Raw genomic sequence first — 17,345 nt, 5'->3', positions numbered from 1 at the left:
CGGAACTTATCCATAGAGTCTTCCCCTGGGCATTTGGGTATCAGAACCAAGAAGGTTTCATTAAGTTCCTTTAAGATCATTCTAGCCCCAAAAAACTCTTGCACACCTTTAACAACATTAGCTTTGAGGATGTCCCTGAAGGTTTGAAAGAAGAATAATGGAAATCCATCCGGGCCTAGGGCTTTGTTCCCATCAAAAGAAAAGACTTATTTTTTAACTTCCTCCTCAGAAGGGATGGCCACCAAGGCCTTGTTTTGATCCTCACTAATATTAGAAGGGATATTCTCAAGGATGGCGCTCTGAGACTGACCATCCAGACCAGAGTTTGCCAAAAGAAGTGAAGTAAAGAAGTTCCTGGCTTCCTTCTTGATCTCATCATCCTTCCTCATTTCAGTTTCCCCAATTTTCAGCATCGAGATTCTATTAGCAGCCTTGTATTTCATCGCAGTCATATGGAAGAATCTAGTATTTTTGTCCCCAACTTTAAGCCATAGGGATCTAGACCTTTGTTTCCAAAATTCTTCCTCTCTTATGATAATCTTGTGGTACTTCACCAACACTTCATTTTCCTCACTGATTGAGACTTCATTGTATCTGCTCATTTGGATTTTATCATGCATTTCCTTGAGTTTCAACTCGGTTTTGGTCTTGGCAGCAAACAAATCTCTGAAAACATCCTTATTCCATTTTTTAATATTGTCCTTCACATTTCTTAATTTTTTAGCAATTCTATACATAGCAGTACCTTTGACATCAATAGACCACCACTTCTCAATGACCTGCACAAGGTTAGGGTGGTCTAGCCACATCCTTTCAAATCTGAACGAGAAATTTCTTTTAACAATAATGTTATCAGCAACAAAAATCACAAGGAAATGATCATAACCTATCCTAGAGATAGCAAAGAGGGAGCATTGATAATGGTTAAACCACTCATTACAAATGAGGGCTCTGTCAAGTCTGACTTGAATAAGATCATCTCCCATCCTCCTGTTCATCCAGGTAAACTTGGCTCCTTGAAGCTCAATATCATGCAAACCCTGGTTGTTGATAAAGTTCAAAAGAACCATTCTACTTTCTAGTTGTGAGGGGACACCTCCAAATTTCTCATTGTCTTGGAGGGGGGTGTTGAAATCCCCCATAACAATCCACATATCCTCCTTGTAAAGGACCCTAATAGCTTCCAGCTTTTTCCAAAATTTTCTTCTACCAAATCTATTATTAGGGGCATAAATATTGGTTAGTAGTAAAGAGGTGCCATCCCCAATGTGATGAAACCTAATAAAATCTAGATTGATATCCTGCTTGACTGGCTCCCCAGAAACCCGCCTTAGGTTCCAAAATATAGCAATGCCCCCAGAAGCACCATCAGAGATTCCACTGAAAACTTCCCCATCCTTAAAAAGCTTAATCTTTTCTACTTTCTCTTTATTCATTTTAGTTTCTTGGATAATAACAATGTCTGGTTTATGTTCTCTAACTAAATTTCTAAGAACATCCTGTTTATGTGGACTATTTAGTCCACGTATATTCCATGAAATTATTTTCATTTTCTAACTAGGAAACATACCTCATGGATGGTCATTTGAGTACCATCTGCTATATTCTTGCTTGCCTCTTGATCTCTGATCTGGCTTTCTTTTTTCCTTCCAGGAGGAGATGGGTTGAAACCCATGTCATCTTTGGTCTGGTTTCTTGTCTTGACTGAATTAGCCTGAGGGGTAGATTTAGGCCCTTGTTTACCCCCTCTCTTTCGCTATGCAACTTCATTTGTATTGCAATCTTCTTCTTGAATGTTCTGGGTGGTTATCTTCTGGTTAGCATTTTCGACCTCAACCCACTTAGCATTAAGCAGTGAGGTCATTGGTGATTGTTGGATGGTGGAATTTACCATCTCTACAGATTGTTGTGATCCCGACAACGAGATTCCTCCAAGGATCAAACACTTCTAGGCTTCTTCATAATTGCTACTGAAGTCATCTGTGCTAGTATTTTCTGTAATGTGATTCGAATCTACTTCCTTGTTATCCTGTAACACCACCTGTATTTCTCCTTCTTCCAGGTTATCACTTCTTTGATCCTCCTGATTGGTATCTTGTTGTTCTCTATTGTCTTTACCTGTTTGATCCATTTTACCTTCATCAATCAAAGGTATTTCTATGTTTTCCACATTAACATCCATTTGTTGCTCTATCGTGTCAGGGATGATGACACTCTGGGCCTCTTTGATTCTTTTCTCTTTTTCAGAGCCCTCAGGTTGCTTAACAGGGTTTTTTGCTTTCCATTGCATTGCCTTTTCTTTCTTTTATTTTTCTTTGACAACCTGAAGAGGGCATTTCCTTGTTGTATGTCCCACTTTTTTACAATGAAAGCAAGCGAAAGGGACACTTTCATATTCCAAAGGTTAGTTCCATTTTCCCAATCTAGAGTTGATTTCAATGGATATGGGCATATGTGCCTTGCATAACTCCCACACAAATCCCGGCAAAGGTAAGTCTTCTTCTAGCCATTGTTATAGGGTCCATAGAGAGGAGTTCACCGAAAGAGCTAGCAATTCCTTTAAACACGTCTTCCACCCATAATTCTAAGGGAAGGCCCAACAGTCTAACCCAGACTGGAGCCTGAACAAAGAAGGATTCATTTAGGTCCATCTTAGGCACCCATTTTTGCAAAGCTAGTGTTGCTTTACCGATCAACCAAGGGCCATCACAGAGAACTCTTGACATATCTTCCTTGCAAGAGAAGGCCAAAGACAACGCCCCTTTGGATGTAGCAGTGATCTCAACTTGACCTTTAAGCACCCATTTGCATTTAGAAAAAGCCTTGACAATATCAATATTTGGTCTAGGGCCCAAAATTTTTCCAACCAATGTCATTGCCATAAGGTTAATGTTATGATCAGTAACAGGGTCTAGAATATCAATAGAGAATCTTCCATTTTCTCGGTCTGAGATATTACGAACTGGAGGGAGCGAGGACTTTCCACTCAGTTTGAAATTGAATAGGGAAGTCCAAGACCGACCGCTATCCCTTCGAACAGATTCCTGTCTAGGAGTGTCTTCAACATGTGAATCGCCATTTTCTCCATCAGGATCGATAGTCTTTTCGCCTACTTGTGGGTCCCCATCCGCCGGGTCCTTTCCACTTGGCTCAGAGGAATCCAGGCAGTCCTAGGAATCATCCTTTCCATTCTCCCCCTAGTTTGTCTATCCATTACAGGGTTTCATGCCCTGCCCTGAATTCAAATGCAGCGCTTCTCCCTTCTCTCGCTTCTCGCGCTCCGTGAATAATGGGATTAATAAACAATGCTTAAGCCAAATCTTTTGTTAGTACATATAAGATGGTTGTTAATTTACATAGCTTCTTTAAGTTTTCTCTTAAATTAGTTATCTTCTTTGACAAGGACCTGAGTATCCTTCAAGTGGTTGTGGTGTTTGGTGTTAGAGGAGCATTCAACAAGGGCAAATTGTTCATATTCAAAATATGTATCATGCTTCATGATACTAGTGCTAATATAACGATCAATGTCACCATATAGAGATTCCCCAAAAACACAATCTGCAATTTGTTTGTAATTCATCATTCATTTGTTCTCTTTATTGTTATGATAAACCATAGAGTGTAGTAAAATAATACTAAAATAAAAATTCTCACCTAATTTATAGCAAAAAACATTCTTAATTAATATATATCATGTATTAAAGTTAAAGTGAATAGTTCCCAAAATAAAATCTACCATGTATCACTTTATATTTAAAATATATTTTATAATAATCATTTTAAATTTAGGTGGAGGAAGAACAATTGGTGAGGGTGATGATAAGTTCCTTGATCATGCCATCCAACAAGGTTCAAACTCTAAGAGGTACGCAAGATAAGAGATGAGGTCAGGATTATGTCCCAAGCAACTTTGACAAAACAAATACCCCTTAATCCTTAAATATCATTCGCACTCAACTAAAATGATATCATTATAGACTTTTACTCTCTTATCAAGACAACAAAATAATCTTATAGATAATATAAAACCCCAATAAAAGAACACTAAAAAGAGAATCCCGTTCATTCTTACCAACTATTCAATGTTTGAAAAACAAAAACCCTTCTGTCTTTCACTCTCAACTAAAAAGATATCACTATGGACTTCTACTCTCATATAAAAAACAAAAACAAATTCCATGTCATTCTTACTACCCATTCAAAGTTTGATTATACTTAGACAACCTAAAAGTTACAAATGACCTCTGGGCATTGACAAAACATCCACCATACTATCCAACTTACCAAATGTGCTGCCCAAGTCTATCTCCACTTTGGACTTTTTCTTGTTGCTAATCTCAACGGTCGTTTTCCTCTTGGTGCTGATCTCAACGGTCACTTTCCTCTCCTTCTCCAAGGAGAAAACGTGTGCATCACACTTGTTCCACCTTAAGACTGGTCCACTCAGAGAATGGCAAGAGATCTTTGGCCCAAGCCAACCGACTGAGCAAAATATTCAGCTAAGCACCACACCCTTTTTCTCTCTTACAATCATTTGCTCTTTGCACGCTCTTCCCTTAACCTTGAAAAAGTCCATTCTCGACCCTGTAAATCCACCTCGCTTATCTCTTTTCTTTTCTATTCTGTAATGGGATCCACCATTATTATTATAATAGTCCTCCCTTTCTTTGAAAATGCCATCAAATCCAGATATGTAGAGTCTTGTTCAAGTTTTGGGCTCCTCCTCCTCATCATTCCTTTTGATCCTTGATCCTTGATCCTTGATCCTTGTTGTCATTCATATTGGGAATAAAAGTCCTCTTTCCGTATTCTTAGCTCTTTGTCCTCTTGAATTTGTATGCAATGTGAACACTCTAATGGATAAGCATATTGTAGTTTGAAAGGCTTGTTTACTTTTGCTTGTGTCTACACTGGCAAGACCTTGTCTTGTGGATTTGTTTGGTCTACAGACCAACATGATTCATATTAAAATCAAACATGGGATTTGTAAGGTTTATTTTAGACATATCTTGCCACCTTGCTTTCTAATATATTTCATTGATTAAACATTTGTTTATTGTATGTTAGTTTATGTTTGTTTTGCTCTTGACAAATAGTACTTTAATGGACAAGAAGTACTAGGGCTTGACCAAGTTTGTCATGAGAAGTCTCTTCTAGAAATGTGTAGAAATAGCTTTTTAACAAAGTCAGTTCTAGAATTGTGTAGAAATATATTTATGGTGTTAACATTGTCTTCAGTCCTTGCCTTTTTGGTTAATCTATGTTTAGGTTTATATAGAAATGTATATATATTAATGTCTTAGTCTTATTAATTGTTTATTTAAGTTGAGTATGGTTTTATGCGGATTTTAATTTATTTTTTATTTGTTGTAATTGTTTTTGGATTTGATTGTGTGATAGTTTTTGTATTAGTGTTTTGAATCACATTCCATTATCCATCGTCAGGACAGGAGTGAGAAAGTTGTAAGAACTTAAAATGATCTTGATGATGGACCACGAAGTGTGATCCAAAATGTCGATACAAAAACTATCACACAATCGAATCCAAAAACAACTACAATCAACTATATAGATTGTGGAAATCTAATATCATTAAACTTTTCTTTTTATATATATAATAGTGGAATAATAATATTTTAACAAAATATAACAAAATATGTTATGTGATTGTACATATTTTCTTCCTTCCATTTATTTTAATTAATAAATAATTACTTATTATTATTTTTAAAAAATTACAATTTAAAATCATTTGAAAAAAGAAATAATCATAGGACCACTAGATCCAAAAAATACTTCTTAAATTTTTTAGCATTGATTAGACAAAACAAACTCAGATGATACATACGACCATGGTCTAAATGGGGTGTATTTATGTTTTTGTATTGATTTGAAAGATGAGGGTATTATGGATGGTGTATTATTAGATTGAGAGAGATATATATGTGTTTAGATTTAGATAAAAAGTGTTTTGATTTATTTAATGTTCTTAAATATGTTTAATAGTAGTTGTATTTTGTTGATATTGACATGGTGTGATGGTTAAGTTGTAGTGTTGTTGTTCTTGCCATCAATGTTCAAAGCTCATTGGGGTGCTATTACTACATGTTTAAATGCAAATGAGGTCCCTCATTTGTGACTTTGCCATTCATAGCTCTAAGTCAATAAAAATTGTAGTTGTATTTTTATTTTTGTTTGTGAAAAGTAATTTTTTTGATATATTTATGTTAAATTTGTATGAAAATGGGTGTATTTATTCATTGTTTAAGAAGTGACTATTAAAAAAGAATGTCTTAATATGTTTACAAAATTTCTCAAACTAAAAGATGCATATATATTACCTTGATTCATCTTTAAAAAATTACAAAACAATCTATTTTGATAAGAATGTATCATTATGTATTTATGTTGTTAAATCTATTTGGAAAGTGGGTGTATTATGAAAGGTGTATTTTATTCACTACTCGGAAAGTGACTATGTAGAAAATAATGTGTCATTGTTTTTACAAATTCTCTCACACTAAATGATGTATATATATTACCAACTTATATTAAAAACCGCTGCTACAATCAATTTTGATAGGAATGTGTCATTACATGTATTTATGTTGTTAAATTTATTTGGAAAGTGGGTGTATCTTGAAAGGTGCATTCATTTAGTATTTTGGAAATGACCATGTTGGAAAGAATGTGTCATTGTTTTAACAAATTCTCTCACACTAAAATAAATATACGTATCACCAACTCGTTTTAAAAATGCCACGTATAATATGTTTTGATAAGAATATGTCATCATGTATTTATGTTGTTAATTTATTTGGAAAGTGTATGTATTATGAAAGGTGTGTTTATTTAACATTTAGGAAGTGAAATTCTTAAAAAGAATGTATCATTAATTTGACAAAATCTCTCACACTAAAATATGTATATGTGTCACCAACTCATTTTAAAAACGCCATGTACAATATGTTTTGATAAGAATATGTCATTATGTATTTATGTTGTTAATTTATTTGGAAAGTGTGTGTATTATGAAAGGTATAATTATTTATTATTTAGGAAGTGAAATTCTTAAAAAGAATGTGTCATTAATTTGACAAATTCTCTTACCCCAATATATGTATTATGTATTTATGTTGTTAAATTTATTTGGAAAGTGTGTTTATTATGAAAGATGTATTTATTTAGTATTTAGGAAGTGAAATTCTTAAAAAGAGTGTGTCATTAATTTGTCAAAATCTCTCACACTAAAATTTGTATTGCATATTTATGTTGTTAAATTTATTCGGAAAGTGCATGTATTATAAAAGTTGTTTTTATTTAGTATTTAGGAAGTTAAATTTGATAAGAATACGTCATTGTGTATTTATGTTGTTAAATTTATACTATGAAAGGTGTATTTATTTAGTATGTGGGAAGTGAAATTCTTGAAAAGAATTTGTCTTTACTTTGACAAAATCTCTTACACTAAAATATATATATTGTACATATTTATGTTGTTATATTTACTTGGAAAGTGTGTGTATTACGCAAGTTTAGTATTTAAGAAGTTAAGTTTGATAAGAATATGTCATTATGTATTTATGTTGTTAAATTTTTTTGGAAAGTGTGTATACTATGAAAGGTGTATTTATTTAGCATGTAGGAAGTGAAATTCTTAAAAAGAACGTGTCATTACTTTGACAAAGTCGCTTAATGTCTCGTTCTTCTCTTATCCTGTGTAGTCATGGCTCAATCGAAAGACCTCCAACTCTCTAGACAGAGAAAAAAATGTATATATATCATCTAAAGTATATTTATTTAATAATCAAGAAATAAAATTCTTAAATTGACAAAATCTCGTACTCACCTACTCATTTTAAAAGACATTAGGTACAATCTATTTTGATGACCAAAAAACATAACCCTGTATTGAATTCACCCCCAAATTTATACCTAAACATATTCCTACCCACTCAAAAAATTTCAAACTTCAATCCTAATATTAAGAGACATTGTCCCCCACAAATTGTCAGTGAAATTCATCCAAGGTTTATTTATTATACCTAATCGCATTCCTACCGACTTTGTAAAATAAATCAATCCTATGTCGACAAATTAATATACTTTGTCACCGACATAAATAAGACGTGTAGAGCCCACTTGTATGTTTATTTGTTTTCTTATAATGTCCAACTTTATGGTATGAAAAATTGATCCTTGCATGAAAAGTCTCCTCTTAAATCTCATGACTAAGTATTCAAAATTCCTTTTTGGATGCTTGTGCTACGAGTTTGATATTTGACTTTTGCTTCTACTCTATTTTATTCACTATAAAGTTGCCTCCCCACCTTGCACGGCAAGCCATTAAATATATATAAAATATCAATGATCAAAAGCTATACATCAACAATATAATATTAGGGTTGACAAAAGCACACCAACTAAGGTGGAAGGGAGGAATGAGACCCATGTTACATTGTAAAAAGTGTGATGTTGTAAACAATTCCACACTGGAGAAATGATAAATTAAATTAAAGGAATTGATAAAAAAGTATTGTTCAATAATTTTATAATGTCAGGTTGATTAAATGCATATGATGTTTTTGATATTAGAAGTAGTTAAATTAAGGTGTTGATTCTATTATAAAACAGTTTGGAGTGATTCTTTCTACATATTTTGTTTATTGAAATTTGCAATTTCTTATTCCCTTCTACCATTTCTGGTACCCATCAAGTAGCATCTTCAATCTCTCATCATGAACATATTACCTTAGCTCATGTGCATTCTTCTAAATCCTTCGACCTTTCAAGATTTCCCTTTGCCTTCCCACTTTCCCTTCCATCTCCAATTCCTCAATGTTATTTGTGTATTAGATTTGAAATTTGAGTGAAGTATAAAAACTTGCGTTAGATTAAATCTTGATAGTTTATGATATTGAATAGGATTGTATATACAAGCTTGATTGATTGTTGCGATCACTTTCTTCGCACTCACAACATCTAATATTTGATTTGCTTTCTCTAAATATTTGACTGTATGATATGGTCTTGAGGAACACCTTTAGACATATGTTATATGAAGGTTGAAGTAAGAGACTTCCTTATATATTAGTTGAACCCCTGTCATTCATATAGGTACAGGTGCAAGGATACATCATGCATAAAATGAAGAGTAATACAACATTTATTCTTGTGAATATAGATTAAGCCTATGACCGACAATGTTTATGATTCCTTTCTTCACATTGAATTACTCTTGTTCCACACATTGGTGATACTCTTTGATAATTATACTAATGACTTAGGGAAGGTATTTAAATATGACAACCTCAATATGAATTTAGACATTTCAATGTCTAAGTTGACAAGCAAAGATTACATTTCTTAATGAGGTCGACTAAAAATAAAAGGAAAATGAATTTGAATTTGCACGAATGAGATCAAACCATTCTCAACCATAACATGTTGAATGTATGAATTGTGAAATATATAAATGAACGAAACCTATTCAAATTGAATTGAAAGGGTGACTCAAATATGGAGGTAGGGCAAATCTCCTTCATCCCTCTTTTTTCTCTACCACCCTTCCCCTCCCCCCAACCCTCTTTTTCCAAAGCCTTTGTTGAGTAGATATTGAGTGGAGAAAGAGGGGGAGAGGAAGATTGAGAGGGACCAAAGTGGAGCGTTGAATATCTTTCAAGTGGAGTTTACAAAATATTAGTTTGTATTTTTCATATTTGCTTCTTTAAATAGTTGGGTCTAATTTCTTGACAGACCCACTTCCTCATAGCTCTTCTTCTTTTTGTTTAAATTAAATTAATATATACATACAAATAATCTAAACTAAATATCAAATCAATATTTTCAAAAACAAAATTTAAACTATACATTTTTCTCTTTTATAATCAATTTATCAATTATAACATTAGAAATTAAGATAGACATCCCATATATACTCAATTCTTCACATAGAAGATGGATGTAAAAATGGGTACCATTACACATTCCATAAGCAAAATGGCAGACCCAATTGTTAGCTTTTGCACACCTCTTAGTGTTGAGATAAATTATGAAATTTGATTAACTGGCATTCAAACATGTCACTTATGAAGGCAAAGACTATGCACATCCTTGTATTGAATTTTGGGACAAGGATAGAAGCTTGCCACCATCTTTTCCTGTGTATTGGTAATCCCACATTAAAATATTAAGGGTCAATTCACATAGGAGATTTGTTTGATTAATTGCCTAAAATATAAGCACTAACATAAAGAAAGATTTGACCCAATTAAATTTTATACCATGATACCTTATCTTATAATTATGGGTTCCACTTTCTAAATATAAAACATCATCTCTTCCCAACAAAAAGAAAAGTGGTTTTGCTTGAAACCATTAAAGAATTGTATAATATTATATTATATTATTTTTCCAATTTTTTGTGTGTAATGTTACTATTTCAATGTAATCATTTATAAAGCTTACAATTTCACATAGTATTGCAATTATCATATTCAATTTACTATGACTACGTTATGATTTATTGCACTTATATGGGGATATTATATTAAGCATTCACCTCAATTTTATTTAATTTTGATTTAAATAATTATTGACCAGCTTATTATTTCAAAATTGTCTATGGGTGTGAGATTAAAAAAATATTTTAGTTAATATTTTGTAATAAAAAATAACATCCCTTTCAATATTTTGACATAAATAGAATATTCTTTTTAATGACTATTTATTTGCACTACTAGTACTTAGTCATTAAACATAATAAGTGCTAAAGAATAATCTTGCTTTATAGTGCATAATTGATTGAATGGAAAGGAAATATATCAGATTTTTTTCTGTTTTTCATGATAGAACTATTTAATAAAATTGAGAGCAAATTTTCTTTAGTATAATGCCATTAATCAAATAAATTGACTAAAAATATTTATGATTAATGTTTCAATTATTTTTGTTTCACCTTTTTATATATTAATTTATATGGTTACTTTAAAGTTTTTTAATAAGTGTGTTAAGAGTTAGGTATCAAATTTAAATAAAGTATGAAATGTTCTTAAATCAATTATAAGAATAAATTTTCTTGTCTTGTATACGTTTTGAAGCACATTCTATTTATTTTTTAATGAAAAAAACAACCTTTCATATAAGTTCTAAGAACATAATGAATCCAAATAAGTTGTTAATGAGATTCTAATATCCAATAAAAAACTAACCGAACTTATTTATATTCGACAACTACTTTTTTAAAATTAATCATTATGTGAACAAAATCATAAGCTTACTTCCCCCCCTCACAAAAGACTATCGATCCACATTAAATGCATTAAAAAGGACAACAATAAATTAAAATAATAAATTACTAATATGGTTGGAAGAAACTTAAATTTATAATGTTTATATCATCTTCCCTTATAGTTGAAAAGACATTTATCACACTCATCATTTCATACATTACTCAATTTATGTGTACTTCAATCACTAATTATAAATGTAAAAAGAAGTACTTAATCTTCTAAACATTCTCATTATTAATTAAATTAATCATTAGATAACCCTACTAAATAAGATGAATATAATTATATTTTTTTTAATTAAAAATATATGCAAAAATTTATATTTATTATATTTTTTATAATAAAAAATAATAAATAAATTTTTACATATATTCAATAAAAACTGTAAATCATATTTTAATTTAAAATTATTATTACTTACCTTTATATTATAATCAATTGTTACCATTTACATACATTAAACATTAATCACTAATTGAAAAATTATGAATCTAACAAACATTAAGAAGATCACCATTTTCCTCTCTGAAAAAACTAAAAAATAATGTAAATGTCGGATAGCTCATTATACTTTTCAGCTCTCAATTTAGCTCATTATACTTTTTAGCTCTCAATTGTCTTTCAATTCTTCATATGCTTTTTAAATATTAATATAATTTTTACATATTAATATAAAGTATGAAAATAAAATAAAATAAAATAAGGTTAGAAAGGGGTAATTTAAGTGTCTTTTAAATTTTGATTTTTTTAAAATAATCTTTTATATGGATATACATATATATTGCTTAGCAATTTTTTTGTTTTTTTAATTTATAAAAATAAAAATAATATTATCTAAAATACGTATTGAATTTAAAAATAATATATAGATATTATTTTATACAATTAATCATATTTAAAAAAAGAAAAAAAAGATTTTTTTTTTAACATCTATTATATTATTTTACAATTGTCTAGTTGGTCAATTAATCAACACTGATTTATAAATGTGCATTACACAAATAAAGAGATTCATGCCTTTAATTACTTGATCTACAAAGATCCCAAAATTATTCATTAAAAAATTGAGATGAAACCAAATCATTACAATAATAAAATATTATTCCCATTTCAAAAAATTATGAACCTTGGGATTTTACTATGTAATTTTTTCTCTATTGTGCTCCCTTAATTTCTCCCCTTTCCATCCGCCTCCAAATAAAGAATTTTCGATCCTTGATATCCACAAAGGGAAATTCCACATCCACAATAAATTCTATTACCCACCATGGGTACATTTAAAGAGCTCTCATATTGTTTGGGCATTATTTTCCCTAAATTGTGCTAGAAATTATATGGAAAATTTGCCTAAATGTCCCATAGAAATATGGAACAATGTTTTTCTAGATCTACAAATATTATTTGCATTAAAGAAAACTTTAGATCTAGGGTGATAATGCATTAAGAAGATCACAAATTTTTCTACAGATTTGGCGTGGATGTGGTGTGTAAACATCAACCTATAAAATATTAACCACTGTATTGATTAAGTCGCCCTTTTTTAATTATTTTCTTATTATAGATCCATTCCCTTTTCATTAAAATATATTTTTTGGCCATCAATGAATCAAATCTAGTGTTTGACAAGTACTTTAGATGCATTAATGGTGTTTCTGAATTATTTTCTTCCATATTGCTAAAAAATTGCTTGCAAGTACACTCCAAAAGGATGAAGAGTGGTTCTTGGGCGGAAAAAAATAGTTTTAATTTTTACATCTTTATAGATGCATTTTGGGTCATCCAGAAGGGTATGTGGGAGTTTACTAGTGAAAATGGAAAGAGTTTTGAATTGCCAAAGGCTTGGAGCATCAAGATTTGGAGATGATAGGGAAGTCATGCTAAAATGGGATGTGCAATGGGGAAGTATAAAATGAGAACCTAAACAAAATGAAAGGCTTTAGGATGGCTAGGTTTGGAGGGAAATGATACTCAAGTATAAGAAAGTCTAATGGTCTATTATGAAGGAGTTAGAAACTTTCTAAGTGAAGGACTAGGAAGTTAGGGTTGAAGAGAAAGGAATGAAAGCAACGTTAACTCCATGACTTTGATTAACACAAAAAGCACTAAGGAAAACACAAAAACAATCCTAACTTAGAAATTTTATGATTTTTACATCTCTTGACACTTAGAAGACCCATTGAGAATGTTAATAATGGGTCATATAGGGTTAAATACATAACATGGTAGTAGAATAAAAAAAAATGGGGTTCCAACTTGGTGCAAGAGCACCTAGATGGCCATATGCTTCTTTTTGGCCATGTTGAGTCATTTTAAGTTTCAGAGGCATATCAAGATGTGATAAGGTCATGAATGACCATTCTCATGTAATAAGGTCCTTGAATACCAATTGGTAATGTATAAGTTCAATATGTGGTCCTACTTGTCTCGTATTGTCAAAATTGTCCTTATAGGGCTAAAGTGTGTCCAAGGCATCAAATGAGGTATTTTATCATGTATGAAGTCTATTTGGGCCTAATTGGATGTATTCATGATTCTTTTAATTCACATAGGTCTCATTTTGGGTTTATAGTCAAGTTGCACAAAAATTGTCAAAATTGACAATGTTGTCTATGCAAAATTTGTTGTAAAAAAGTGCATTAGGAAGTAGTTTTTTGGTATTTGGTGTTCAAATGGTGGTTATTAATGTTGGAGGGTTGTAAAATCCTTTAAATATTTTCATTTCCACGACCAAATTCTGGTTGGTTCATGTATTGAGGCATAAGCAATAAAAATTCAAAGTTTACCTTGCACTTTTCTTGTTTTCTGGGTGTAGCAGTCTGATTCCAAGCATTTTTCATTGTGAAATCCTTATTGTGGACATCTGAAATGTATCTTACTTGAAATAGAAATGATTTCTTCAATTTTTGGCTTTGGTTTTATTTATTTTCACTTTGTTTTGAGTAAGTTATCATAAATTTTGTAAAATTAGTCACAAACCCTTACTAGGGTAACCAATGACATAAAAATATGTAATTTTTGGTCATCCCATCATCAAATAATCATGAAAATGGATGGGGTGAATATTTTAAATTTATATTTTTCATTTTTTATTCCTTGCAGGGTGCCATATACAAGGTTGCACGTGCTAAAAGGTGACACAAATCTGAGTTTTTGTGTCTCAGTCTAGAAATGACAGTGAATTGATGGTGTTTGGATTGTGAGAATGCAAGATTGGGCTCCTAAAAGTTGGGTGAAGGATTGGAAAGATATGAGAAGTTAGTGAATATCCTAAACAAGTATATGTGTCCCTTGATCAGTCAAAATACTCACCATTTTTATGACTGTCCTAAAACTGGGTATATTGTTGTCCTAAAGACCTAGTGGACTAAGATTTTGTGAATGTGATGAGGTGAATGAGTTTTGTGAGTGTAATACCATTGGTAAATGTGTGTGGGGGTCCTTGGTGACCTTTTAAGGAGATAGGAAGCCCTAGAGAGGGGAGATAGCTCATATTTTTATGACTGTTCTAAACAAGGTTGTGGCTACCACAGTGAACCAGTGTTATAGCAGCAAGTTTTTTTATGGCCATTAGGGTGGATGGGTGGGTCAAGGGTAGTTATTTGCCTATTTTGAGGAGTATCTTAAAGTGTTTCATTAAATCCCTTGGGTTGGTGAGTATCCCTTGTCATTGTGAGTCATACCTAGGGACAAGTTGGAGTCCTAATAGGAGCTAAGTTTGTGTGAGTGGGGTTAGAGAGTTTGGTGAGGTCTAATTGTTGGGAGACTCAATTTTACCTTTGGAAAATTTTGTTGAACCTAATCTAATGGATTCCTATGGTTGGACAAGGGTTGGGAAGCATGGATTCACTTTTGAGTTGTTGAAGCCTATTGAGTACCTATTAGCCTTGTGAGGGCTCTTGAGAGTTTGTGAAGAGTTGACACCTATTTGAATAGGTGAGTTGGTAGAAATATCTCCCTAGTTTGTTGTGACTTTTGGATGCTTTGCATCACAACCTTGGAACTAGTTGGGGATGTGTGTCTCTTACAATCATAATACTAATTTATATTCCAAATAGACCAAAAATGGGAAACAAAAGGGATCAATTAAAGTACACTTCATTGTGACAAACAAGGTCATGATTGCACACACATCAAATATATGTCTTAACACAACAAAAAGAAGCACATACAAGGATAAAACCTTGCAATCAATGACATGGAAGTTCAATTGACTAAAAAAATGGTTGCAAATATAATATGAATATAATTTTAGGCCAAACATATAACAAGATCCATGGCACAAGGACACCAAGAAACTCCTATATCCACTTTCCTCTATCAAACACAAGAATAGTAAGTGATTTGATCTCCCTGAACTCACAATTGTAGTGCCATCTAGCTACAACAAATGAAGTCTCTTTCATGCATATATTTTCTTATAATAATTCCCAAGAGGTGAAGGCTAATTCCACCAACAAATTTACTATTGTAGGACAGCCATAAAATTCCATAATTCATTATGCATTCTTATAGTAGTATGGGTGGAAAAAACATTTTCAAATCAACAACATCATATGTGGATAAAAACTAAAACACACCAACAAATTTTTCACCTTTCTTACATCTATTGAGCTCATCATGTGAATCAAATAAAAATAAAAAACAGCTCATATTCATATGGTTAAAATTTTAATACATCTAATAGAAACCTCACTTAGCATAAGGAAAAAATCATTAGCTCAGTTATATTGTCAAGGTGAGCAACAACATGATGGTCCTCCTTTTGGAATATTTGGCATTTATCAATATCATTATCACTTGTATGATATACCCATAAAATTATTCTAGCTTATTCATACCATTATCCATGGTAGAAGAAGCTCAACTTTCAAACATGAAAGCCTCATAATCAACAGTGTCTTCATGTAGCTCTTAGATAACAAGTAACCATCATATAACACTATTGTATGTAATGAATACTTCTATAATATCTGAATCATAATCATCATTTCAATTATAATTTACTACATTAGTGTTAAATTCACTTTCATGATACACCTTAAGTGAAGATCCTATTTTTCCAAATTGACTCACTATTTCAAACTCATTCAAGAAATTTACCATGTCATGTATGCTCCTAATAGAAAACTTATGACATATTTCTTTTTATTCTTTTACAATCATTGTAAAAAAATATTTATTGACATAATTGAAGCACACTCCACATGAGGAAAATAAGTTCTACACCAAAATAAAAGGTTTGCATATGTGTCCACATGATTTCCATCTTCATAATCATCAAGGACATGGCATTTAATTTGAAAATCATTGATTTCACAAATATTTGTCTCAAAAATTTCATTACTAAGTGTAACCACGTCTACATCATTCTAATGTGAAAAAAAATTTTGCTATCATCAAAATCATGGATAAAAGAGAGCAATACATTAAATAATAAATGGGTTGCTTGTTAATTCTTTGCATCATAAACTTGTACACAATCTCTATTATCAACTTCAAGATTTGATCCATTTTATTTTTTTTCTCATGAATACATCTTCCTCTTTGTCCACATGATTGTTGCATACAATAAGGTCACTTATTTCATTCTAAGACTAAAGATCATAATTTATTTTCTCTTTAAAATCACCTATGGATGAGAAATCTAGCTAAAATTACATTCTTTTTCTTTGATTGGCATAAACATCACTATCAAATATTGCACCAACATTACCTCCATCTACCTACGTACAAACACAATCAAAATCTTCTAATGCTACATGATACAGATGAGATTGAGGAGAAGCCCAAACTCGCAACCAATTCAACACAAGCCTATATTAAGTGACCAAGTGATTAAAAGTCTCATTCTAACATAACAAATCACACTAATACTTGCATTGTCAAATAAAGGTTTCTCAATTCACAAACTATTCCAATTTATAAAATATGAATTCAAATCTACATCTCTATAATGTAAACTTATTGCTCTGTTATCCTCAGAGCCCACACTTCGCCCAAGACTCTTCTTTTCTTTATTAAGCACATTCTCATTTCATTTCTCTTCCTTTTCAA

At 31.5% G+C, this 17,345-nt stretch overlaps 1 protein-coding gene across 1 annotated transcript; it reads right to left on the bottom strand.

Moving 5' to 3' along the window:
- Nucleotides 1-206: 206 nt before the first annotated feature.
- Nucleotides 207-1,550, bottom strand: LOC131858218 (uncharacterized). The gene has a single exon (XM_059211382.1). It carries the CDS (start codon nt 1,548-1,550, stop codon nt 207-209), a length of 1,344 nt encoding a protein of 447 aa, XP_059067365.1.
- Between the last annotated feature and the right edge of the window lie 15,795 nt (nt 1,551-17,345).

This window comes from Cryptomeria japonica, chromosome 1, assembly GCF_030272615.1.
Source record: "Cryptomeria japonica chromosome 1, Sugi_1.0, whole genome shotgun sequence".
In the NCBI taxonomy this organism is placed as follows: Eukaryota; Viridiplantae; Streptophyta; class Pinopsida; order Cupressales; family Cupressaceae; genus Cryptomeria; species Cryptomeria japonica.
Note: the sequence above shows the minus strand (reverse complement) of the source record. Positions and strands in the feature narration are given on the sequence as shown.

What these genes read in the sequence shown, in the direction of transcription:
- LOC131858218 (XM_059211382.1), bottom strand. Translation starts at nt 1,550, where the DNA reads ATGAAAATAATTTCATGGAATATACGTGGACTAAATAGTCCACATAAA.